This window comes from Choloepus didactylus, chromosome 8 (assembly GCF_015220235.1).
Source record: "Choloepus didactylus isolate mChoDid1 chromosome 8, mChoDid1.pri, whole genome shotgun sequence".
NCBI classification, from domain to species: Eukaryota; Metazoa; Chordata; class Mammalia; order Pilosa; family Megalonychidae; genus Choloepus; species Choloepus didactylus.
The window spans coordinates 80,551,624-80,579,327 of NC_051314.1; the positions used below are offsets into that span (position 1 = coordinate 80,551,624).

Consider the following 27,704-nt stretch of genomic DNA (forward strand, 5'->3'; position numbering starts at 1 on the left):
ATGAGCACACCTTTCCCTTAAGAGGAAGAGATCTCCTGTTGTTTTAGAAGGACCATGGCAGCTCTCTGACAGGAAGGACTCCCTAATCATGAGCTCAGTGACTTCAGATAGTTCGTTCGTCCAGTCAATCTCCTGGGCTAAGAGCAAAGGATGTGGCTGGGGTAGGAGGCGGGGACTGTGTATATGTGTGTATATATGAGTGTGAGTGTGTTTTCTCATTTCCGCTTCCCCTTTTCGAGCCAGCGAAAGCAGCTCAATGAGGACAGAGAGAAAGGCACAATATACAACATGATATTTTTTCACTGCCCTCAAATCTATCCCCATACCTGGGAAGGGGCTCAGCCCATCTCTGAGAACCACCTCGCCTCAAACTCAGTTCCCAACCAGCGGACAGGTGAGTACGGCTTCTGCCTCAGTTTTAAGGCTCTACCAAATGAAGATGATGCCAGGATATAGGCAGAAACAGAAACAGATAGCAAGAATCAGGCTGTGAAGAAAAGGGAAAAGTCAAGAGAAGAACTCCCACATCCCTGCCTTCAACCTTTAAAACATTCATAATCATGCCTCTTGGAACAAGGAGAGATCCCTTTACTTTTTTTTCCTCCCTAATACCAAAGAGCTAATCTTTCTAGGGTCACAAGACATGGTACCCTAGATGACCTAAATTAGTATTTAGGAATTTTTATTACCTGAGAAGTTCCTCTCTGGGTTCTGCCATATTCACTTTTGCTATAATTTCAATTGAAAGGTTCTCAAGGAGAACAGCTCCCCAGATTCATTACAGAGTGTCCATAACTCTGATTGTTAGGAATATCAAAGTTAAATCTGTTGCCTTCTGTGGATATGACCTCTTTCTTCAAGAGGTATAGACAAAAGTGGCTGAGATAAATTACAGCAAAATGTAATGGGGTTAGATATGGGAGAAAATTTGCACAGTTGGTCTATGGCCAGAACAAATTAACCAGGCGACCCAATGTAGATAACTACCTGTCAGGGCTGGTTTGGGACTGTCAATCCCACAGACAGATAGATGGATATGTCAACCTCTCACTGACCTGTATAATACTTGGCAGGGGCTCTGCGTTCCTCTACCATCACTTGTCTTCATGGTAGCCAGGCTAAGCATGTCACCACCTATAGGAGTTTTGGGGAGGGTGGAAATATCTTCCACACTGGGGTTTTCCCATGCCCCTGCTTGACTGAGCTCACCAGTGAGTGAGAAGAAGTGGGTCCCCAGAAAAGAGCAAAAACAAGATAAGAGAGTTCCACTGAGGTGGTTTGATAAGACCTTGAGGGTTTGGAAGAGTTACCCAGGGAAGCCCTAGTGACTCTGTCTACTATAAACGGTGTCTGAGTAGAGAAGAAAGGGGATTTTCTAGACTGTATAGAGTAGTGCCTGGAATTGGAGGTTGAAGGATGGAGACTTGGAACTTGTGTGTCCTAGCTTCAGACTCAACGGGTATTAAGCTTGAGTGGTTAGAGCTAAAGTTCTAGTGTGATTCTCCTGTAATATGAAGCATTATTAGGGAGAAAGGAAAGTGAGATTTATTATCTGTCTTTACTAAACTATTGCCAGAGATAACAAGCTGAAGCTGTAACAAGAGAAACAGAAGGAAATCTAACGAGCGATTTCTTATTCACAGGCACTCAAGGGAGTTTAGAAACACTTCACAGCTATACTAATAACACTTTTTCATATCTCCTTTGGTCCTCTGAAAGTTAAGACACAGTGGCCATGGAGACCCAACACAGTCATTTTCATTTCAAGGCTTATAATTCAGATTTTAATAGAGAATGGAGAGGAAGTTTGGTCCTGGCCCAGGACATGAGTCACAAGGCCCACTCTGGGCTACTGTAAGGGAAAAAGATCAGATATTTGTTTCCATTTGCCAACTGATAACTGTTGTTTTCCACCGAAGGTACAAGACCAAGGTGGGTTTTCCAGTAATGCTGAGCATTGTCCCCACCCAGGCCTAATGCAAAATGATGTAAACCCAGATTTTGGGTTGAGATTAGAGTTCAATCAAATGGGCTGAAAGATGAGGAGGAGAAGAAGAGGGAGTATAGATGTGGGGAAAGTAAAAGGGGAAAGAATAAAAATAAGTACATGAGGGGAAAAGCTTTATTACCAAGGAAATAGGACTAAAGAATTAAAGACATCAATTCACAGAACAGACTCTCTGGTCAAGAAATCTGCTCATACCCTCCCCTCCTGCCACTAGACTAAATCTCCTGTAAAACAACACAGATGAACTTCTGTTTCATGTTCTTGATGAAAAAGTTTGATGTTTCTTAATACTGAGAGCACAAGATTCCTTTTTTCCAAATGCACAACTTAAATATTTCCTTCAGTAGTATATGAGCTTTCCATAAACTCATCCACATGGTAGACATGAAACTAAGGAGGAAACAAAGGAGAGAAAAAGACATCTCAGATGGTTTTCTTTCAATATTTGTTCAAGTAAACTTTTTGCACAAGGGAAGAGGTAAACAGGGAGGAGAAAAGGAGTTATACTGATTAATTGGCATTTTTCTTGATATTTCTTGATATTATTTATTAACTAGCATCCCCTTCTTTCCTGGAGTAAATTGAGTCCTTAAACTATAGAAGCCCAGAGACTTCTCTCCACCCCTGCTCAGATGGTATACTCAGGGTAGTTTTTGTTCTGATGGTCTTCCAAACTGCAGTGACATGTAGGAGGGCTAGAAATTAGGGAGATATTTCTTACCTATGAAGACATGTGAGAGCCTATTGCACATTGAGGGGGACTGGGGAATGGCGGGCAGGTGGCCTGGCTTGAGGTGGAGTTTGTCCTATTGACAAACAGATATGTCGGCTGTCCTGGGATTCCCCGCAGCCCTTTGCAATGATTGTGATGTGTGTCTTTGCTGTAGATGTGGAAGGTCTCATAGGCCCCATCATGGAAACTCAGTTTCCTTTTACTATCCTCCCACGCTTGCTCTCACTATTACCCCCAATTCACAGGCACTGCTTGGGGCGTAGGCGCAACAGAGGCAGAGGAGAAGAGAGGTCTGTCTGAGAACTTGTTCCTGGGAGAAGGCGCAAGTTCTGCAGACAAACTTGGGGCTGGGCCTTGGTAACCAAGAGGGACAGGAGAAAGGTTGTGTGATAAAAAGGAAAAAAACACAAGTTTGGGACTGAGAACTTGTGAGTTTGCATCCCTTTCATAACCGTTAATATTCTTTGTGACTTCAGACAAGCTCCCCTCCCTTTCCTTCCACGCTCTTTCCTTCCTTCTCTCTCTCTTTCTCTGTTTCTCGCTCTCTCTAGCTCTCTCTAGCTCTCTCTTGCTCTGTTTCACTCTCACTCTCCTTCAGTTTCCTCAGCAGCAAAATTAGTGAAGAGAACCAGATGATCTCTCTGGTCCCTTTAGTTGTTAGGTAAGAATGAAGGATCTATTTGTTGCTTATTTCCCATCTTTGTGTAACAGCAACATCCCTCTTTCATCATCTGGATTTTGCAAACACTACTGTACTTTGCTGCTCAATCTCTTTGCTCCTCCTTTTCTTATTCCTGAAAATGTTCCAACTTTTGTGAATGACTTGGACTGAGGGCAGATCATTAATATTAATAGCCATAATTTATTAAGCATCCCCTAAGCATTAGGGACTTGATATACATTACCTGATTGAGGTTTGGTGCATTATATGTTCTACATATGAGGAAACTCAGGTATAGAGTAAATAAGTAATTTTACCAAGGCATGTGTCAGTAAGCTGACAGGACTGGGGTTCCAGCCAAGGCTTACTCTGATTCCAAGGCCCAAACTCTTTCTAAATGAAACTACCTCTCATGGGTCTTTAAACAAAACTCTGGAGTTAACAAAAAAAAATATATATATATATATATATCTTTAACCATCCTTACTGAGCCACTTGAAAATATCCTGTGGTGAAGTGTCTGTAAGTGGAGATGATATTTGGCAGGTGCATATCAGCAGGCCCATACTGGTTGTCAAAATATTAAGATACATCCATGCCAAATTTTGATAAATAGTCACTGCTCCAAGCCCTCTGCATGCCCATTACCAACCCAGCTGTCCCAGCTCTTCCCACAAGATTCCTCAGACTGGCCCCAAAAGCCCAATGCCACACCAGCCATTGACTTGTAGGACCCAGCCACAGGGTTGTGACTGGTGTCAGCTCTTACAGGCCTGTGCTGCACCATAATCATTGTCAAATATTCTGAATATCACAGAACCCTAAAAGGAATGTGGAATTCCAAGCAGCTTTTCTCCCCTCTACTGGAACCTAGTTGGACCCTTGCCAGCACAACCACTCTGTAAGCCCAAGGAAGGCAAAAACACTTCATAATTAGTTGGAGTAGAAAAAGGAAACTGTGCTAATAAGACAAAAAAGCAAATACTTCCTTCACCAAGATTATCACCAAGTCTAGAATAAATTACTTTTGGCTACCTCTTCTATAACAGACTCTAAGATGGAGAGTTTACCTATTATTTAAAATGGAGAGTTTACTAAAAAATTTCTCCTTTCTTCTTTTCCAAATTACATTTACCACTGACATTTGGATAGACTTGTTAAATTATTTTCTTATTTTGTGATTAGTGGAAAGACTATGAAACATGGATTCAGATTAACCTGAGTTTAAATCTCAGCACTACAAGATCCTAAATATATACACTTGGACAAGTCAAAAGTCTCTCTGGGCTTCACGTAATGTTGAATAGCTCAATGTTGAATAGCTCAAAGGTAGCTGTCAGGTTTAAGTGAGGTAGTTTATGGGAAGGTTTTATGGATAACTTTCATGTCAGGTATTATAATTACCTATTGCTTTGACTTTGTCAATTCTCTGTTGCTTTGCCCTGCCCACATCAATGTCTGCATCACTAATTGAACAGGACTGAAAGTATGTGGTGTTCTCAGTATAGTAATAATGACATACCTCTAAATGTTTTCTAGTGCTGCCACATTTATTGCTGCTGCTGATGATTTTTGTTGGGACATAATTATTTCATAGTTCTTAAACAACACCCTAATCTTGAACCACTTATTTAACCTCAATCCTGTCTGCTGCAATTTTTTGCTTTTGATTCTAACATCCTGAGAACAAGGAGAATTCTTCTTTACTTGGTTCTAGCCAGATTCCGGGAATCTTAACAGATTATGTGGAAGGATTCGGGGAGTGAACTTCTAGAGAAATGTAGGGAAGGGAAGGACAAAGGGCTGGAAATGATAGCAGAGAGGAGAAATAAGGTTTGGGAGTGATTCAGACAAGAAGCAATAGAACTGGTGTGGGGTTTTTTGGGTTAGTGGGAAAGTGAAGAGAAAAGATATCAGTAAGCTTCAGACTTCTGTCCTCTTAGAAGATAAATTAAACACAATATTATAATATTAGCCAGCAACAGGAAATAGAGTAGCCAGATTCCAGAAGGAACTTTTGACTAGGGAATGAAAACTTGGAATGAAAAACTCTGGAAAACATTTTTTAAAGATAGGAGAATTTAATAGTTTAGGCCTTATAAATACAGTCAAACTTGGGCAGTCCTCATATTATATCAATAAAGCATTGACAAGACTGTGTCCCAAGCCATTTTCCTCTTCACTATGGGGTACAAAAAATACATGCATTAAGATCTGAGACCACAAGGACAGTCTGGAACAACTGTCCTACAAAATATACCAGTTGAGGGCAATTTTTCAGTGCCAGTGTGATTCTTGCTCCCTTACAGGTACATCATTTACTGAGCCCCTTCTGTTGCAAATTACTGTGTTATGACCCAAAACGGGGTGGAGGGAACAGGTTACAAAAAGTGGTGCATAACAACAGGAAAGGTAGTGACTTACCATCTTGTTGAACGTGTTAGAGACCCATATACTGGTTTCTGGGCATGAGTAAGAGACAGAGATGACTTGAATAGGTCTTCAAAGAGTAGATAGGATTTGTGTTTGTAGAGAAGAAGACAAAAAGTCATTCTACGTAGAGGGAACTGTGCAAGCTGAAGCAGAGAAACAGAAAAGTTGAAGAAGTGCAGGGAGTCAATGAGCAATGCCTGATCAAATCGCTCTCACCTGGGATCCTTCTCAAGCCTCTCTTGCTCAGGCTCACTACTTTTCTGGATCTGTGAAAGCTGGAAGGCCAAGAATCCCGTAAGTTACTATAATGTGAAGAGGAATTTGCTAGATGGCAAGTGACTCCAGAGGCCACTGAACCATTTCCTAATTTTTATGAAGACAACTATACTATGCATTTTCTTTTACAGGAATTATTCCTATAAATATTTCAAACCCAAATAGAAAAACTTCATAAACAGAGGTAAATTTATACAACACTGAGTCCTACTAATTCATTTTCTAAAGTATAAAACCGATAAGCAAATAAAAAACTGATTGACTTGCCAGAAGTCAATTAACTGGGGGAAAAGGTTGGGAGAATGTCCAGTGCTCTCTTCACTGCATCAACAAATCCATTATACATAACTGTGCATGTTTTTGCATGACTTATTTGAAGGAAACATATCCATGCCCTTCTCTCTATTGCCAGGGGCTCTAAGACCTTCAAACGTGCTGTTTTGACAGCTGCATGCAACCGTCCTTGAGTTCTCTCTTAAGACACACTGCTGATGTGCTTGTCTGATAATTGGTTGGCACTTCCTCCAAATTTCCACAACGAGTACCCAGTTTCTTATCTCCCAGCAGCATAGCTTCCTCCTGTTACCACCAACCAGACATTTCTATTTCTTCCTTCCTCCTAATATTGCTTTACCTAGAGTATTCCCATCTAACAACCCAAGAAAAGGTAGCAGAGATTTGAGATATTTAATTTACTCAATCCCCCAATCCCAAGTACAGTGTGTTACAGTTGTGAATATTAGCTTAGATCTACCTTGCAGCTTCTATCTCAAAGTTGAGTCCATTGCTGCTTTTTCAAGTGAAGAAATAATTCCATTCTCATAATTACCCAGAAAGTGGCTGAAATTTTCAGCAGGGAGTAGAGTACTTAATCAGTCTAGTCTCTTTGTTGTCATAACTATAAATACCCATTTATTTGAAAACCTTTCTTTGGAACACTTAAGCATTGAGGATTCTGTTTCCACACGTATATTCCTTCAAGAATTTACATTAAGTAAAATTTCTGTGCCTAGGACATAGAGACAAACAGCAAATGGGAATATCCAAGAAAGCACAATTTCTTATACATATATAGGGACCCCTAGAGTAGAAGTGACAGATTGGCCCTCAAATTCATCTCTTCTCTCCAACTTTCAGCATGAAACATTTGTACATACTTAGTAAGCATGTAATTATACATTTATTATTACAGTTTTGAAGCTGTTAACTCATCATTAGGTAGAAACCATATGTCCATGATGACTCTTTACGGCAATGGGCTCCTATGAGGAATAGTCACCTACTAGACATCCATTCATTTTAAGAATAAGTATTTGTTAAGCAACCACATCATGTTAGATGCCATTTTAGGCATTCGAGGCTCAGCAGTGAACAATCCAGATAAAAATTTCTGTCCTTATGGAGCTTATATTTTAATCAGAAGAGTAAATAATAAATGAGATAAATAAAAAAAATACAAATTAGGACAGCGATAAGAACTAAGAAAAAAAAAACTCAAGCAGAGAAGATATTCATCAAAAGTGATTAAGGTGGGCTGTAGAAGCTTGGCTTCGTGGAGGAAGTTGGTTAAGAACTGGGCTTTGCAGATTGAGTGTGGCAAAGACTGAGGGGAAGGAAAAGGGAAAGAAAAAGAATATGAGAAAAGACTTGGGTTAAAAAGGAGTTAAGCCAGTGAATTGTATACTTGAAAGCAGCTATAATGGAGAGTGTTATGTTGTATATATGTTAGTACAACAAAAATTTAAAAAAAATATAAAACCAGACAAATAAGAGAGCAAAAAAATTAAAAAATAATAAAATAGCAAGAGAGAAAAAAAGAGTTAAGTATTTTCAGGGAGTGGAAGGGAAATTAGCCTATGCGAGTGTGATATATTTTGGAAGATGTTGGAGGAAGGGCAGAGGATGTTGAAAGTCATGTAGAGGCCTCCATCAGCTATCTCTGGCACTCTGCTAGGCATTACAGTGGTTCAGCTATAAAATGCCACACCCAGAAGTTTGCAGTACTGGAAGCATCAAATTTTAGGGCTGTAATGTCTTCATTGAGAAAATGAGACCAGACAAAGGGATTGAATTTTAAAGGTTATACCTTCAGTGAGTGGCAGAATTAAGTAAAGGAATTGGGTCCTTCCTTCCTCCCTTCCTCCCTTCCTTCCATCCTTCCTCCCTCCCTCCCTCTCTTCCTTCCTTTCTTATTCCTTACCTTCCTACTAAATTCCCTAACCACCAGACAATTTCTTCTTGTAAGCTGAAGATTCCTTGTGATTTGTGTGAGGTCCAGTTCCTCTAGGCACTGAAGACAATAGTCAAGTGAGCCTTTGGCATTTACTCTTTGGCCTGATTGGAACCAACGCATTGAATATTGTGGAAGTGCAGGACTAGGTAAACAAACTTTGATCAGGGCTTTTTAGGCTCTTTTCCTAAATTCTTTCCAGTGGCAGCTTCATCCTCTCTTTATCACCTCACAACAGCTCTGACCAAAGGATGGCTGCCCCTGTCTGTGACTTCCCTATGGCACTTCATTCATTTAACTTCCCTTAAGGCATAGTCAGTGGACAAAGGCCCAGGCGCCCAGGGTTAACAAGCAAAGCCTCATGGAGTCAGCTGCTACCTCTCCTGGGGGAAAATTATGCCTTGATCTGGACATGAAGCAAAAGAAATTAGATCAGATGACTGTAATTATATTTTACTTTTCTATGGATATGTTTTGTCTGTAGCAAGTAGAGGCATCCAAACAATTTTATTGCCCCAGAAATGCATTTCATGTTCAGGATGTTCTTTTCAAAAATAGCTATTTTAGTGACTAAATTGCTGAATGTCTCACTAATGATTTTGTTTTCAAGGATTGAAGAACAGAAGTGTCTGGAAACTGTCACTCTTGTTATTTTTCCATTTTATTCTCCCTTAATCCAACCATTAAAATTTTAGCTATGAAGTTGAAGTCATTTATGGCATCTCAAGGGAATACAGACAGAAGAGAGTGGAGACTAATGGCCCCACTTCTATTTATTCACTGTGTTGGGATTGAGTGTGGTAGGCAGGGCAGAGGCAGGAGGACAGAGTTGTAAACTAATAAATATACATTAACATTGAACCCTTTAAGGTCTATTTGGACAATTGAATGAATTGTCCTCTTTGACTAAGTGTCTAGGGTCATCATTAGACATCTTTTGGAAGAATACGAAGGTGTTGATTAGGCAGTGTTACATGAAATATAAATCTATAAAGTCAGAAATTGCATCACTAAACTGGAGGATTAACTCATCATTATGTAGAAACCCAAGATAATAAATTAGACAATAATTATCCTGAAGATGCTAGGTGCTAATTGCTTAAAGCACTGTCTCCTTGCTATTTCACAGTAAGATTTTTGTTTTCCACAAGAGAAATCCTCTGTGTACCTCTAATGTATAAAACAGGAAACAAAACAAAATAAATCAAAACAAAAAGCAAGCAATACCAGAATGACTACTGTGGTTGGAGTGACATCCTGGTTTGAGACCATTGAAAACTGCTTAAGCTTTGAGATCCTAAACTTCTTCATATTTATATATAGGGATAAAATAAAATAATTTCATAAATTGCAAATTTAAAGATATTGCATTTTAATGGAGGATTTTGAGAGGCAAAATCCATAAGGATTAAAGAAAAATGTTCCTAATATAGCAGTTAAGCTATCTTGAGAAGTAGAGATTCTTTAAGTCAGAATATTTCTCAATAGCCCTTAAATCATATGATGCTTGAAGTTTCCAGATTCAGTGATTTGAAAGACTCCCCAGTATTCAAATTTCTCAGAGCACTTCTTTTTTTTTGGAAGTAAAAAAGGTGGGCTAGGCATCTCCTCCTTCCTCCTGAATGGGCGGAGAGGTCAAGCGCTTTTGTGCCAAGATGAGATTTAGGGGGCAACGCTGAGAGTGGTGGTTTCTCAACAGAGAATGAGGGCAGTGTTGCTGTATTTCAACTCTTAGGACAGCCTTACTCTGGCGGAAGGTCCTGAGGTCTGAAGCAGGGCCATGGAGGTCTCGGTGCTGAGCCCCACATCCTGGGAGAAACGGCGGGCCTGGCTCCGTCAGAGCCGTCTCTGGCAGACCCAGGTCCTGGAAGAGGAGGCTGCAGCTGCCCTGCAGGATGTCCTGGATCCCGAGCCCTCCAGCCTGGATGACGTTTTCCAGGATGGTAAGACACCAGACAGACTCCCATGTTGTCTTGTGAAAGGGAAAACACGACCACGGGCGCAGGTCTGCAGAGTGTGGACAGTGGGTTTTCTGTTTAGGCTGCGCCCACAGTGAGGCTCATTTTGACTAGTTTAAATGAGTTTGAAGGAAGAGAGGTAAAATAATACATGATATGGATAATGTGGAAAAGAGACAGGCACATGATTAGGAAAAAGAAAAGGACATATTTCTGCATCATTCCAAGAAGGTGTCTCGGTAAGAACCCGAGGCTGGGAGCACTCTTAAGAATGCCTGGTCTGTGTAACCAGGCCATGTCCAGTCTAACTGCCTGGCCTCTGGCTGTAATGCCATGACTAATAAGCTGTGTGCCACTCACCTCTCTGAGACATATTTGTCCAAATGAAGTAATAGAATCTGTTCTATTTACCTGTCAGAGCTTCTATGAAGTTCAAATAAGATCACAGCATTAAGAGTAAAAAACAAACAATTCTGTACACACAAGGACAGTGCTTTCTCTTATTATTATTATTTTTTTTTTTTAAGGAGAAAGATTCACCCCACCCCAAACTCTGGGGAAAAGGGTGCAGTGAGCCTGACATCTTGAGCATTTTCCAGATTTCTGGGAGGAAAGGAAAGGAAAGAAGGAGAGGAAATATACAAGGGTATATTCATCTCATACCATAGAGAAAAGCTTTGTAAAACAAAAATAATAAGAAGATTCATGGCATGGCTAGTATAAAAAGAAACTGGAGATGGGGACGAACTGAGGAATGGAATGAGCTTCTGGGAGGTCTGGTTTCCTTCAGTCCTCACAGTAATCTGGTGCCTGGCTTTTCTAGGGAATTCAGTCAACAAGATTGAAGACTGGCTTCAGGATTGTGGGTAAGTGCTGGAGAATCAGTGCAATTGGATGTGGTTGATGGTGGGGTATGCTAATAGTCTGAAGATTTGAACTGTTGTGTGGGTTGTATGGTTTTGGAATGAGTTTGGGGCTCAGGGCTGTGAATCAAGTGCAACACTGGGCTGAGACTAAGTTAAGGTGGAGATGTGGTAATATAGGCTGGGTGTGGTCTAAAGCTAAGAATGAATGGAAATCTGCCTCTATGGGTAATGGTTTGGCTGAGTTCCAGATCCCTTTGCCATTGCTTTCCCCTTCAGACTGGAGTCTTAAATATGGTGACAAAGAAAGAAGAGTTAGAAACCTGAGCTTTCTTACTGAGGAGAAATTCATCCCTACATGTTTGTTTCTACTGCAGAACACAGCAACGACTAAGGGTTTACCATAGCCATTCCAAACAGTGAAGAAATGGAGAATTCAAGGCAAAGTTTGGTACTTCTTTCCTCAGAAATATTTCAGAATCTGAGACCAATATCTCATCAGCCTATACCATTTTTGCTTCAGTCTACCCAGGGAGGGAAAGCTTCTGTGACCTATATAAACTTGATCGTTTGTGTGATAATGAATTCTCAGAATGTATAATTTCCACCTACTCTTTATTTCCCCCTCTGGGAAGGTCTGAAGCCTTATATAGCCTTTAATCTAAACTCCTCTATTAACTGATATAAATAAACCCATTCTTGCTTATTTGTAGGAAACAAACAGCACTGAATAATCTAGGCTTGCTTATTTCAATTCTGCACCAGAAGACAACACCAGGAAGGATTCGTTTTGCATTTGTTTTTGTTGCTTACAAAATGCACTCTCCTTATTGTCCTAATGTGGTTCACAGTACATTGATGTTAAAGTCAATTAATGGTCATCTACATACAGTAACAAAGAGATGGTAGTAGTAGGAATGTTTGAATGTTTTGGTTTATGAGAACTGTCCCAGGATTTAAAATGCTTCACAAGATATAAACAGGAGAACCTGTTGGCTCCATTAATGTCTGTATCTCATTAACTGCTCTCCAGTCTTATCAATTCAATTCAACAACTATTTATGTGCATTTGCCAACTGTCTGATTGTGTGGATGACCTAGAGGAGTGCCAAGTAGTTTAAATTTTGCTCCTTAAGTTCAAACATTCTAGTTGGAAAGAATACAGATTGGAAAGAATACAGAAATACAAGAGCATAGTTCCAGAAGCACTTTTTCCCACAGATCTAGAAAGATAAACCCTAAACAAAAACTTATCATGAAAAGATAATCTGGTAAGTGAAAAGGCTCCAAGACTTAACTCTTGTGCTAATTACTCATGTAATCTTTTAAGAAAAATAACTTTATTTTGAAATAATTTCAAATTTACAGGACAGTTGCAAAAATAATACAAAACCATAGAGAACTCCAGCATATCCCCCACCCAGAAAGCCAGATCGGCCAACTGTTAACATTTTGCATTTTTGCTACTTCATTTTATCTACCCATCTACACATCCATCCAACCGTCATCTAACTATTTTTCTATCTATTATCTGTCATCTATCCATCTAATTTTCTAAACATTTGAGAGTAGGTTGTATGCATCATGCTCCTTGGACACTTAATATTTTCATGTATATTTCCTAAGTAAAACCCAATATTCACTTATGTAACCACCTGAAGTTCAGTTATCAAGTTCAAGAAATTTAACATTGTTATAAAGCTTACAATCTATATTCCATTTGTTTTTTAAATAATGTCCTGTGGGGCCTTATATCTTCCATTATTAGATATAGTCCAAGATCATGTATTGTATTTAAATTGTCATTGTCTCTTAGTCCTAACTCTTTTTTTTTAAATTGTGGAAACACATATACAACATAAACTTTCCCATCTCCACACTCTCAGGCATACAATTCAGTGAGATTAATCACATTCACAGTGTTATGCTACCCTCACCATTATCCCTTACTGGAGCTTTCCCATCACCCCAAACAGAAACCCTGCACCCATTATACATTAACTCCCTATTCACACCTCTCCTGTAACCTATAACCTAATTTATGTCACTATGAATTTGCAAATTCTAGCTATTTCTTATTAGTGAACTCATACAATATATGTACGCTTGTGTCTGACTTATTTCACTCAACATGAAGTCTTCAAAGTTCATCTATATAGTAGCATGTATCAGAACTTCATTACTTTTTAAGGCTGAGTAATATTACATTTTTTGTGTTTACCACATTTTGTTTACCTATTTATCTGTTGATGGACATTTGGGTTGCTTTAACCGTTTTGCTGTTGTGAATAATGCTACTATGAAAATTGGTGTACAAATATCCATCCAATTCCCTGATTTCAGTTCTTTGGAATATATACTTAGAAGTGGAATTGTGAGATTTCATGGCAGTTGTATGTTTAAATTTTTGAGACGCTGCCAAATTGTTTTCCACCATGGCTGAATCATTTTACATTTCCACCAACAATGTACCAAGTTTCCTATTTTTCCACATCCTCACCTGCACTTGATCTTTTCCATTTTTTAAATAATAGCCAGGCTATTTTTGATTTACATCTCCCTAATGGTTAACGATGTTGAGCATCTTTTAATGTGTTTATTGGCCATTTGTCTATCTTCTTTGAAGGAATGTCTATTCAAATCCTTTGTCCATTTTTAATTGGGTTGTTGTCTTTTTGTTGTTGAGTTGAAAGATTTCCTTATATATTTTGGATATTAAACCCTTGTTAGATAAATGCTTTCTAAATTGCCATTTCTGTGTCAACTGAGACATCATGTTTGTTTTTTTCTTTCATTCTATTAATGTGATGTATCACATTGACTGATTTTCTTACATGGAACAATCTTTGCATTCCTGAGATAAATTGCACTTGATCACAGTATATAACCTTTGGATGTGCAGTTAGATTCAGTTTGTTAGTATTTTGGTGAGGATGTTTGTAGCTATAGTCGTAAGGGATATTGGTCTGTGATTTCTTTTCTTCTTCTATTTCTATTTGTCTTTGATATTAGGATGATGCTGGCAGAATGAATTAGGAAGTCTTCCCTCTTTTTCAATATTTTTGGAAGGGTTTCAGAAGGATTAGTGTTAATTCTTCTTTGAATGTTTGGTAAAATTCACCAGTGAATCCATTAGGTCCTGGACTTTTCTTTGTTGGGAGTGTTTTAATTACTGATTCAATCTCTTCACTTGTCATTGTTCTGCTAAGTTCTTCTATTTCTACTTGAGTCAGTACAGGTAGTTTGTGTATTTCTAGGAATTTGTCCATTTCATCTCGCGTTGCCTAATTTGTTGATGTTCAATTGTCCGTAATATTTTCTTATAATCCATTTTGTTTCTCTAAGGTAAAAAAGTAATGAGCCCTTTCATTTCTGATTTTTGTTATTTGTGTCTTTTCTCTTTTTTTTTCTTTTCAGTACATTTAAATGTTTGTCAAATTTTTTGATCTTTTCAAAGAATCAACTTTTGGGTTTGTTGATTTTCCACATGCAATCTTAAGCATTAATTGAAATTTTTCCCATCTCAGACTTTTAAGCCTATAAAATGGGGTACTAGAGTATTAAATTTTCAAAAGTCTCTTGTGAGGTTTAAATGATATGATAAATGTGCAAGTGCTTTATACGCTGTAGTGTTGGGTGAGTAGTAAGGTTTATAAAGGAGGGGCTTTATGCCTACATGAAAAATCACAAAATAATTTTATCTATCTCTCTTTTTATCAGTAAAATTATGCTCAGATGTGATACAAACCAACTCTAGGATAGTGGTCACCTCTAAGGAGTAAGAGAGTAGGAAGGAATGGAAGCAAAATGAGACTTTAGTTATAGCTTTAATATATATATATTTTTGCTAAGAGAGCTGCAACAAATATGGCAAAATGTTTACACGTGTGAAAATAGTGTGGCTATCATTTTCTATACTTTACTGTTTGTTGAAAACATTTCAATATTTACTTCAAAAGGCCACAAGAAAGTCCATTAACATGTTTTATATTTGTCTCTGAAAGGGGAATTAGCAGGTTCAAAAATATTTCCAATTTTCTCTATTTTCTAATTATCTTTAATAAGTTTGTAATATGTTTTAATTATATGGGGAACCAAGAAAAATTAAAAGAAGATGATGCTTGATAGTGAGAGAACACTTGTCTTTTTCTAATAGAAATGAAGAAGATAGGGGGATAAAGCATTCTGACATTCTGAATGACCATAGTCTTCAACTCTTAGGCTGCTGGGTCCACAGAGCAAGGAGGATGGACAGAGAAGACACACTCACTGCTTATTGGTTCATGCTGTTACTAGGTACCCTGGGAGGCTCTCTGAAAATTTTATTTCAAGATCATATAGCTTCTATTTTTTTCCCAAAGCCAAGCACCCTCTGGCAGCAAGATGGGTTTTCTTTTATGGCAAGCTCTCCAAGAAAGAAAGTCTACCAACTTCCTGGGCAATTTAGTGGTAGTACCTCCAGCACAACTGAATCTAGTGGCATACCATTCTGCTACGTACTTAGATCATGTACTTCTTTACAGACTTGCTCCTTTTTCTTTCTCCTCCTAATCTCTCAGGGGTCTTGGACCTTAATGTGTTGCTACTGAAATATCAGGGGCAGGACAGGGAATTCAAAAATCATCTTTGTGAGCTTTGGCTTAATTCTCTGCAAGAAGACATCTATGGAAACTGCCAGCAGAAGCTAAACATAGCCACGTGCTTATTCTCACAATCCAACCCCCTCTTCATACTCTTTGTTTAATTGTACATATAGGAGGAGCAGTTTCTTGGATCTTCTATTTAAGACTTGAAATGATAGTAAGGAATCATTCCAAGCAAAGGTGGAGAGAAGGGAGCAACTATTGGTCTATTCCCTAGTCATTGATTTTATGGCCTAAGCAATATCCGATGAAAGCCCTTGGGTGATGGCCATGAAGTTTCAATTCATCATGCCCAGCTAGAAGGCATCAATAGATCCAGGCCCCTGCCCACACTGCTCTGGTAGATCTCACATACACATAGAAAATCTACTGCTCCAAGCTCATTCTGGGCTGCTTTTCATACCAAAAATATGGAAATGCCAGCCAGGTCCCAGACAACTAGAGAAGAGAAAGGTAGGATGAGCACTCAACAAAAACCTGTATTTTGATGAACAGCAGTGTCACTTATTGTGGACAAACAAAAAATTTTATTGGTATTTTTTAAATGTAAACTCTATTGACATATACCACACTAATCAGCAGCGTTTTAAAAAATGTAAATTACACTGAAGTATAATATAATTACTGGAACATAAACAAGTATTAAATTTAGAGCTTGGTGAATTTTTACAAAGGGAATAAACCCATGAAACCAAAAGCAGTACATTAATAGCACTCCAAAAGCTTCCTTCCTGTCCCCTTATATTCACTACCCTGCCTCCAAGGGTAGACAATATCCTGATTTATAATATTAAAGATAAGGTTTGGATATTTTGAACCTTATATATATGGAATTGTGCAATATGTACTTTTTAATTTAGTCTACCTTTGCATAGCATCATGTTTGTGAAGTCCATCAATGTTCTTGCATGCAGCACTGTTGTGTTTTCATTATTGTATAGTATCAAATTATAAGTATATTATACAACTTATCTATTTGACTATAGAGGAAGATTTGGGGTATTTCCAAATCTGGGTTATTATGAATAATGTCTCTTTTGGTGAACAGGTTCAGACATTTCCATTGAGTACATACCTAAGGGTGGAATAGTAGTGTGTTTTAATTGTAGTGATAGTAAGAGTAAGCCTTAGTAGTTGCATTACTAGCTGCAGCACAACCATCAACTGCAATAGTAAATTTCAATTTTCAATTAGTTGATGGTATTGGTTATCATAGTGTTTTTAGTGATAATAGTAACTATTAATTTATCTTAGTAGTTGGAATATCAAATATATTAACAGTATATATAATAGTATATCTTCACAGTTTTGTATTATAATATATACTTTATGCAATATATTATGTAATATTGTGTGTATTACTAGAATTATCCATTCTTACTTAGCTTGGGTGTCATTTCACATTTTACAACATCTTATGTACATTTTCTTATGAGTATATATAAAAATTCAGATTTTGGAAAATACAGTTGAAGTTTTCGCTTCTCAAAGGAGGGTATCAGACTAAAGATATAATGATTTATTTTTGCAAAATTCAAACACAGTTCAGTCTACAGATGTTCAGTTGCTAAACCCATCTCCATTAAACATGGCAAGAAGTGATACTCCAATACCCTGCAGGTTATCTGAGTTGCAGACTTACAAAGGAGAAGGCTCGTTTAGGACCAGCACCACAGATTTGCTCCACTCAGATTCTGGTTGTTCATTTTACCACCTCTCCTCCACTTCAGTGTCCATTTGAGACTACATTCAAAGTATCATGGGTGACTTCCATTTTAAATACTTGTAGGAAAGCAAACTCTATAACAGTCACAACATATCAGTGCTTGATAATGATAATATCCAGGGATCTGAATCCCTTCACCTACCCGAGAATACAACAGCTGGAGAGTCAAGACTCGAATCCAGGTGCTCTAGACCCAGTTTAAAGCCGTTTCACAGACTACTTCACTCACCTGTTTTAGACAGAGAGAAACTTTTTCCTGTTGTAAAATTGAGTTGCTTCTGCCTGTCATTTATGCTGATTTCTGTTTGTTCTTCTGGTGGAGATGGTGAATGTTTGATAAGACCATATTTCAAAAAATCTGAAAATATGATCTCTAGCCAGGATGTAGTTTCTGCTGTTTCCTGAAAGACATGATATTCTGCAAGAACATGGCTCAGAGAGGAGAGGCGTGTGAATAGATAAGATAATCTAAAAGTTTTGAAACCCTGATGTTTGCATTTGTGGTATGAAAATTATGGCATTCAAACTCCTGTTTTTATGAATATATTCCCCCAATTTTGCTTCTATATTCTATCTTTCCTATTTTACCTAGAGACTGGAGAATCATTGCTAAGCTAACTTTGGACAATGCAATCAGGACAAAGGCAGCACAATCTAAAATTCAGCTAACTCCAGTCCCAGCTCCCCCTCAATTCCTATATGAATTTGTGTCAGTCAGGTAACCAGTCTGTCTTGGTTTTCTCCAGTATAAAAGCAAATTAAATACTCCTGACCCCTATTGGGAGGTTGTGTGAACATGTAGGAGATATTTGAGGAAACCCTTCCTGAAAGAGTTGTGATTTCAACCTAAGATTATTTTGGGGTTTTAGATACTCTGAAGAAGGGTTTTCTGAGGAAGCAGGACAGGTCACCTACAAGGGTGAGTATAAGCTCAGTTCTTCTATTCTTCTACCTGGACAGTCATATGGCTATGGGGTGGAGGGGGGCTGCTCACACGTGAGTATGTATGCATAAGAATGCCTGAACGCCTTTAAACTGTCTGCAAAACACCCATTAGCAGTCACAAAGAAGTCCAGAAGAAAGAGCAAATGATGGCTGAGAGCCACAGGCTCATTAATACTGACGTTTCATCTTCTATTACTGGTCGATTAACCACTGCTATATAAAAATAGCTTTATAAGATGTGTTTATTTATGTGTGTGAGTGTACATCTCCATGTGCTTATTCTCTGGCAGGGGACTGTGTTCATAATTATGTGATATATGGGGCAGGTTAATTATAGGTGAGTGTATATGTGATTCTTTCCAAGTGGACGTATAACTGTGATTTCTGAGGTAGTTTCTGTATAGGTGGATAATTTTGCAAACACGTGGATATCCAGTGTGATTATGTGGTAGTACAAAGATAAGGACATTTACAGATGTTCATGTTTGTAGCTGTGTGTGTGTGCATATGTGTGTGTGTTCATGTGTGTCCAAACCTGCTTTCCGGTGACCTCTGCCTGATTATTTGACAGGGTGCCCCAGCCATGGGACCAGCTTTGAAGATGACTTGACCCTCGGAGCAGAGGGTAAGAGGCACAGCTCTCAGAGATTTGGATCAGGGAAGAGAGTATACTTTCAATGAATGAAAGAAAGAATGAGGGGGAGAACTGCAGAAAGAAGCTGCCTGTTCCTGGAGTCTTATCTGCAGGGAAAGAGCAGCCTCATCATGATCTAATGTAAAATGCAGATGGCATCATGTGCCCAGAAATGCATCCTCCTGGGCCTGTCATAACACCTGCTGATCCATCATTGGAGCTTTCTGTTGACCCCTGGGAAGCTAACATAAAATCACCATAACCTTTGCTGCCCAGATGTCTTTGAAACTATTTTCTGTATAGGAAGCTCAAAGCAGTCTAAGAATACTAGGTGTAAGAGAAAGATTCACTGCAGGAAGATAAGAGCTCAGACAAAAGATGAGGCACAGCTACCTGCCCGTATCTCTTGGGACCCATGGAGACCCATGTGATAGGAAGGGAGCATTCTCTTGGAGGGCTGAGTGACTTCTCCTTGGGGACAGAGGGAATCTTACTAAGAACACCAGCCATGGGTCAGAAGTACAGAGGCTTGAGGCCCATTGTTGTCTGCCATACCTATCCCCCTTCCAGTGTTATGCTTGATGCGTTTGAGAAGTCATGGAGTCCAGCTAGCCTGCAGCAGTGACAGAGGAGAACAGAGAAAGCTGAGCTTTTAAAATCAGAGGGGTAGCTCAGGTGATTTTCATTTTCACTTCTAACTTGCTCTTTGCCTTTCTGTTTCTTGTCCAGCAGCACTGTTGGCTGCCAATGGAAAACCCTTTTCCAGGTAAGTGTTAGGATCAGTCAGTGCTTTAGGAGCCAGTGAACTGAGGTAGATGTCAGGGGCAAAGAGACTAAAAGCAAAGAGCAAATATTCTACATAAAGAGTGAGATTTTTCAACCAAGTGTCCTCACTGGATGGTAAAGGTACCCAGCAGAGGGTGAATATGTCCAGCAGGGGATGACTTGAAGCCAGGGTCTCACCAGCAGCAAGATTTGTGTGACATCTTCTCTGATCCTTGCAGGAGTTTCCTGGAGACAGCCCGGCCCTGCCATCTACTCGATCTTGGCTGCAGTTTGGCCTCTAGCAGTATGACTAGTGGGACCAATAAGACTAGCTCAAGGTAGGTATTGAGTTTTGCAGGATGGGAGGGTGGAGAAAGTCAGGGGAAGAGGAGAATGCAATCTGGAGCCATTGCTCATTTTTTTGTTGGAGTTTATAATGCAGTCACATACTTGAGAAGAGCAATGTCATTTGCTTCAAGAATAGTAAGAAATGCAGAGGGATCCACTCCTCAGATCTGGATGCTATGTATAAAATACAATCCTCTTCTCACACAGAGCTTTGTATCCCAGAAAGTGTAGTATTGGTACCATCATAGTTCCTGGACTCATAGTAGGTGCTCAGTAAACATTATATTGATCATTTGAATGATTTTGGTCATTGAATGAAGCAATAAAATATTCATTAATTCAAGCAATTTTGGATCCCCTAATCATGCTAGGCAATGATGGCATAGAATTTAAACAGATGAAGCAAATAAATAACTTGCCCCCAGGAGCTCAACAATTCAACAGAGTGGATAAGATATACACACAAAAAACTCTAAAATGGAAAGTGATGAAAACCAGTGTGGAATAATGAAAGTATCCAGGATTTGGAGTTCAAGTTTGAATTTGATGCCTGGCTCTGAGAATTATTAACCTTGTGACTATGTTTAGTGATTTATCCCCTTGGAGCCTTAGCCCTGACCACACCCAGGATCAGTTCAATCAGAATCTTTGAATACTTTGATGTGGGACTCAAGTATCCATATTTCTTAAAGCACCCCTATCCCCAGGTGATTCTAATGTGCAGCCACAGTTGAGAACCGCTGATCCAGTCCAATGGCAGCAATTCACAGACAGTGCAATTTAGGAACATAGAGGTAAAACTGACAAGCAAGAGCATAGAACCAGGGATTCCAACTGTCCAACTCTTAATTAAACAGAATGGTCCCTATTTGTATCAAAAAGCCCATCATCCTTTCGAAAAAGAGTGATCCATGGATGTCAAATCCTAGTGTCACCCAGCTTGGTGGTCCTCAAGTTTGGATGTGAACACAAGTTGGTGCCATACTAAGCAAGAGAGAACTTAATCCTCTGTAATGCGGGGGTTTTGTTCTGAAAATAATGGTACAAAGTCACCTACCTCTCAAAACTAGTTTTTTAATGTACCTATATTTATTACTTTTTACCCTCAGAGTGAGAATAAAAAATGAGTTTATGTTCCTTATGTACTCATTGACTGCATACAACCACTGGGAAAAATCAGTTGGCAAGTTGCAAAGCACTTGGTAGAAGACAACTATAGGAAAAGAGTGTGCAAATGAGAACGACTGGTTAGCAGCAACTATAAAGTTTCTTGGCATCTATACTGCTCTTTATTTTTCAAAACCTTCTCATATTAATTTAAATTTTCCTTCATCTATGTTACTCAAAGTACTATACTAGAATCTCTATTCAGTTTTCATAACAAGGACTGGATTGTAATTCCCATATTTCAAACAGAGAGTTTATGTTCAGAGAAGTTAAAGCTTTTATCAGATTCATACTGGAAGGCAGAGAAATGGTCAGAAAGGAATCTCAGCTTCCTGACACTTTCATTAGAGACTCTGGATTGCCCTGTGTTCCAGTTTGCTAAAGCTGCCATTATGCAAAATACCAGAAATGGATTGGGTTTTATAAAGGGATTTATTAAGTTACAAATTTACAGTTCTAAGGGCATAAAAGTGTCCAAACAAAGGCATCAACAAGAGGATACCTTTACTGAAGAAAGGCCAATGGTGTCCACAACACCTCTGTCAGGTGGGAAGGCATGTGGCTGGCATCTGCTGGTCCTTTGTTCCCAGGTTGTGTTTCCAAATGGCTTCCTCCAAAGTGTCTCTGGGTTTCTGTCTCTCTTAGCTTCTCTCAACTCTCTGCTTGGATATCCTGAGGCATTTCTCTCTAAGCATCTGGGGGTCCTCTCTCAGCTTCTCCAGGGCAAACTCTGGGCTTCATCTCTTAGCTTAGCATCTCCAAACATCTTCCTGTCTGAATCGACCAGCATCTCCAAGCATTTGGGTCTGTGTTGGCTCTTAGCTTTTCCCAGGGACAAACTCTGGATTACATATCTTAGCTTCTCTCCAAAATGTCTCTTTCAGCTTCTCTGAGCCCCCTTTCTCTGTGAGCTCTCTTAAAGGATTCCAGTGATCTAATCAAGTCCCACCCCAAATGGGCAGGGCCCCATCTCTATGGAAATAATTTAATCAAAGCTGTCACCCACAGCTGAGTAGTTCACATCTCCATGGAAACATTCAATCAAAAGGTTCCACCCAACAAAATTGGATTAAAAGATCATGGCTATTCTGGGGTCCATAACAGTCTCAAACCAGCACACCTTATATCTCAAAGTTGTCCTCTATTTCCAAACTCCCTCTTTTCAGCATCTCAGAGATTCTGGACAAGGTGCAAGAAGATGCAGAAGATGTCCTCTTCAGTCTGGGATTTGGCCAAGAGGACCACAAAGACACTTCTCGAATTCCAGCCCGATTTTTCACCAGCCCCTCTCAGGCCAAGGGCATTGATTTCCAGCTCTTCCTGAAGGCCCAGGTGCGGAGGATTGAGATGGAGGACCCTTGTCTCATGCTTGCCAGTGAGTGTCACCACAGATCATACTCTGTTGCTCCCCAACCCCCAAACTTTCACAACAGGCCGACTTTCTCCTGTTAAGCTATACTCCAGCCTTTGTCTGTTGTGTCTATTTCTTCTCATTTTGTCTTTAGTGAAGATGGAGAACTTTATATTCTGTTTCTCAATATAAATGGTCTTGAAGAGCTCAGATCACTATTGCTTCCTTAGGCTTTTTTCTCCTACATCTTAATCAAATCAGCAAAATGTCTCTCAAGTTTATTCCCATTTTCTATTTCCCATTTGGAATTATAGAATGTGCCTCATTGATAGCCATTACATTAAAATCACTTCCATTTAGGGCAGTGGTCCTCAAGGTTAAATGTGATAAATCATCCAGAGGGTTTATAAAATATTTATTTTCATAAGCTTTATTTCGAGAGAAGGAGAGACTCAGGAATATTTATTTTAAACAAGCATTCAGATGATTCTTACATGTATGCCTCTCATCACACCTAGGGAAATGATGACTTAAATTGTCTCAACTCCATGCTAAGGAAAGATATAGGTGGGCTTCTATACCTTGATAAGGGAAAGACGAATCTACTTGATTCTATGTATTAGAACATATTTCAAATTATATTCTGTCCACCTCCAACATGATGATATTTCTGACTGTCATTTCAGCTTCTTTGCATCTGATTCACCTTGGTAAAGCTTGGCAAACCTAGACTCCTGAGCTCCGCCTACTGAATCAAGTCCTTTGGGTCAGAGTATTTTTACAACTACCATAGATGATTCTTATACACCCTAAAACCTGAGAATGACTGGTTTATTCTTTCACACATATTTATTTAATTTATTTTATGTTCCAGGTGCATAATTAGGTATTAGATTCTGAAAGAGCAACAGATAGACCAGAAGAACATGGTTCTCACCTTTAGGAAGCTTACAGTTTAATGAACTTATGATTTATTACAGTGACCCAAACATGGATGAGCATATCAATCAACAAGAGTCATTGTTAAAATGTTTGGGATACAGTCTGAGAGCCTGCTCATATAACAAGCTCCAGGGTGTCACTGATACTACCGGACTATGGAATATACTTGGAGATGCAGCAGTTTAGTAGACCTGATATAGACCTCTAAACTTTTCTATCACCTAGTAATTGCTGTTCTTTAATTTTTTGTTATTAATAAGCCTTTTATAACCCTAAATCCTTGTCATTGCCCAAGAAAATGATGGTTTTTCCCTTTGTGTATTTGTCATCTAAAACAGGCACAGTGATAGAGGATATTGTTTAGAATAAATCAACAGCAGAAGGATATTCTAAATCAAGACATAGAAAGGAAAATTTCTCATCCTATATGAAATTAATTTGGAGGCTAAAAAATAATAAACCTACTTGAATGGGTATCGAAAAGTCCAGAAAGGGGACCTGGATGGGAGAGATATCTAGATGGGATATCTAAGATATCTAGATGAGAGAGAAATGTGGAGAGATTAGTAGTTTGTCTCTAAGGTCTGAGTTTTAGGAACACTTATTGAAGGGAGATATTCAAAAGATAATTTGCTGATGATTCCCAGACTTACCACCTTCAACTCTTGTACCCAGGCAGGTTTAAGCAGGTGCAAACACTGGCTGTCACAGCTGATGCATTCTTCTGTCTATACTCCTATGTGTCCAAGACACCGGTCCAAAAGTTCACACCATCCCACATGTTCTGGAATTGCAACCCAACTAATGTGCCATCCATCAGGATCCTAGCCCCAGAGCCTGAACCCCACTCACCCAGAGAACGTCTTCGGAAAGCCATCTCCAAGATGTGCCTGTACACATGCCCCCGAGATCGGCTCTCACCACCCCACAACACTCCCAAAAGGAATAGTTTGGACCAAGTGGTGTGGGAAGTGATGGACAAAGTAAGAGGAGAAAAGCTGGTCCTCAAACAGGACCCTGAATTTGGGCCAGGCCCCCATGAAGATCCTGTGCCACCCATTGGTGGTACCAAGCTGCCTTCTTATTGCCCACATGGCCTCTGCCCAAAAGAGGAAACACAGCAAGGGATGTCCACTGTGCTTGCCCCATCACAAACTCTTGATTCTTACCCCAAGGCATCCTGTCACAAAAATTCTCTGCCACGAGCAGATATAAAGTGGAGTGTAAACCCTGCACAGGTAAAGAGAGAGTTGTGGGCTGGACAAGCCACCAATGAGGAAGCCTATTCAACCCAGGGTGAGGCTTTCTGGAGAAGGAAAAGCAGAGCAAGAAAGAGCCTGTTCCAGAAGAATGTCGTGGTCAGGGAGGGCAGGAAGTTTAAGTCATTGGACCTGTCCATCATTCAGCAGAAATGGAGGCAGAGCCCAGACAAAGCAGAGTTACACCGATCTCTAACCCAGCATCCGCCGGACTTCTTTGATTTGGAGGAGGTGAGTGGGTTGGAGGTGATAAAGAGACTGGAAGATAAAGCCCTGGATTCTTTCCCAGAAGATGATAGTTTAGGGCCCTGGGGAAAAGGGCCCTAAATTTTCCAGCAAGGATAGGGATCCAGATTCCCTTGCCAGTTACACCATTCTTGAATTAAATTCAGAAACCTTTGGGAGTGGGTTAATCTAGAGGGATAAGGAGATATGGGCCCTGTTTCTTAAGAGGGCCCAGGTTTCCAGAGCTACTTTTCTAGTTCCTCATCTGATCTGATCTCCGTTGAATGTTCTCATCAAGCACACCTGCCCCTATCATTTTTTAGGTCTGCACAAGACTACAAATGGAGGTCAGTTATACACAAAGCTAAATACTTTTAAATAAAATGTGTTCTCTCTCACCTTGACAAATAAGTAACTGTAAAGACCCAGAAGTTCAGGTTCAAATCTAGAATTCTCAGACTCCCAGAACTTCTGTTCTAGAATATGACAATGTGGGCATAACTATTCCCCAGACCCTGGAGTGCCCTCTTCTCGTCCCACACCCCGCTCTGTTCTCCACCCTAAGGACCTTACACACACCTGTGTGGACACCCCAGCCTACATACCCAAAACCCACACACCCACCACTCCGACAAAAAGCCATCCATTGGTCATCTTGTGGGCTTAGCGGTGTGTACACTAGTGGAGAGGTCTGCCCTTGGGAGGACAGATACCAGATAAAACCACTGCAGTTCCCTGAAACAGGCTCAGTGCCATTTGGGCAGTATATTTTGGTATTCTGGAAAACCAGGGCATGGTCTGTTGTGAGATCCAGGTGGACACATACCCTAGCTCCATAGACTCCTCAACCCATGGTCTCTCTTAAATTCAGGGTTCTTCTTGCCTGGGTCTAGGAATGGTACTGCCATCTAGTGATGGAATCTAAATTTCTTGGGAAAGCTCTCAAATCCCTGCCACAAAAAGAACCTGTGATTATTTGAACGTATAATTTGCATGTATATCAGCTCTCATTGAATGTAGAGCTATACCTAAGCTCCTTTGTCAGTTCTGGGTCTCTACCCCAACTGAAGAGCCCAAGCCTCTCAAGTATCCCCAGCCTCCTTTCCCTACAGCTGCCTGCCACCCTGTGCCTTTCCTTACCCCCTCACCACAGACACACTAACTTTCAAGTTCCCATCTGCTCTTGGTTACAGGTGCAAAGCAACAATGAGGAAGAGGCGAGCCATTGGCCCAGTGGATCCAGACACTCCAACCACTACCAGACTTCTACTGGCAAAGAGTCAAGAAGTAAGTGGATCTCTTTCTGGGGCAGTGGTTCTCAAACCTGGCTCCACCCTTGATCACCTGGGAAGATTAAAAAAAGTATACCCATGATGAAGGGTCCTACATCCAGGGATTCTGATTTAATTGGTATAGGATGGAAACTAGTGGTGGATATTTTCCAATGCTCCCTTGGTGATTCTATTATGGAGAAATATTTGTCTAGTTAAGTGGTTCTCAGACTTCAGCATGTATCAGAATACCTGGAGAGCTTGTTGAAATACATATGGCTGGGTCCCAACCCCCAGAGTTTCTGATTCAGTAGGTCTGAATGGACCGAGAGGTTGCATTTCTAACAAGATCCCAGATGATGTTGATACTACTGTTCTGGTGATCACAATCTGAAAATTGCTGCTGTAGGGGAAATCCTGAAACACCTTGCTATCTCCCAGGATTTTGTTAGAAATGCAGAATCTCGACCCCCACCCCAGATGTACTGAATCAGAATCTTATTGTGTATCAGGATTCTTAGATGATCCATTTGCACAGTAAAGTTCAAGAAACATTGTTGTAGAAGTTTTGTAGCAGGTGAGAGGACCAACCATGGAGAGCTACCTTCCAGCACCTGGTTTTAGCTACATTCTAATCAGCCCACAGCATAGCACTCAGAGCAGACTCCTTAGTGTATCACACAGCTATGCTCATTTAGACTCTGAGTTCTTTTCTGCAGCTAGGGTCTCTCTCCCCTTCATAAAGTAAGGTGATGAGTCTCACGTGCACAAAGTCATTGCAGATAAAATTTATTTCTTCCAGTTGTATTTTGAGTATTAACTCTCTTTCAGAGGCATCCTTTAGACCTTTGAACAGTTTGGCCAGAAATGTATTCCTTAAACTAGGGAGAAATGAGTCTTCTGTAGCTGTTACCACACATCCCCTAGGAGTCCAGAAAAGATGGCATCCAGGATAACGTTCTTTCCTAGATAGTAAGGATTGAAATCTTTGTGGAATTAAGTAAAGGAATTGTGCTTGGAGATCCCACCCCTACCCTCCCCCCCCATTTTGAATGTCTTGGTACTATTTACTGCACCTCCTAGTGCAATAGTTTTCTTGGTTAATATTCCCAATTTTCAATGTTATCTATAAAGATCTTTCCAATTCTCTTTCATTTTAATACCCTGTGGCTTTAGGGTCCTAATAACTCTTCTTTTTCTCTTACCCATTACCTTCATATCCAGGTATATAGATTGTTAGTCATTCACAAAAGAAGAAAATATCAG

The 27,704-nt window shown here is 39.7% G+C and overlaps 1 protein-coding gene across 5 annotated transcripts in view; it reads left to right on the plus strand.

Moving 5' to 3' along the window:
* The first annotated feature begins 236 nt into the window (after positions 1 to 236).
* Positions 237 to 27,704, plus strand: part of TESPA1 (thymocyte expressed, positive selection associated 1) — a 38,562-nt gene continuing 11,094 nt past the window's right edge. The window contains exons 1-10 of one of the 5 annotated variants that reach the window (XM_037847857.1): positions 237 to 394; positions 10,077 to 10,284; positions 11,123 to 11,165; positions 18,401 to 18,450; positions 19,048 to 19,101; positions 19,840 to 19,876; positions 20,115 to 20,213; positions 22,557 to 22,765; positions 24,359 to 25,173; positions 26,361 to 26,454. In XM_037847857.1, coding sequence (XP_037703785.1) covers positions 10,122 to 10,284; positions 11,123 to 11,165; positions 18,401 to 18,450; positions 19,048 to 19,101; positions 19,840 to 19,876; positions 20,115 to 20,213; positions 22,557 to 22,765; positions 24,359 to 25,173; positions 26,361 to 26,454 — 1,564 coding nt within the window. In that variant the 5' untranslated portion in view covers positions 237 to 394; positions 10,077 to 10,121. Of the gene's footprint in view, positions 395 to 10,076; positions 10,285 to 11,122; positions 11,166 to 15,296; positions 15,459 to 18,123; positions 19,102 to 19,839; positions 19,877 to 20,114; positions 20,214 to 22,556; positions 22,766 to 24,358; positions 25,174 to 26,360; positions 26,455 to 27,704 lie in introns of those variants that run through there. The other 4 variants (XM_037847858.1, XM_037847860.1, XM_037847859.1 and 1 more) reach the window with 4 other exon arrangements.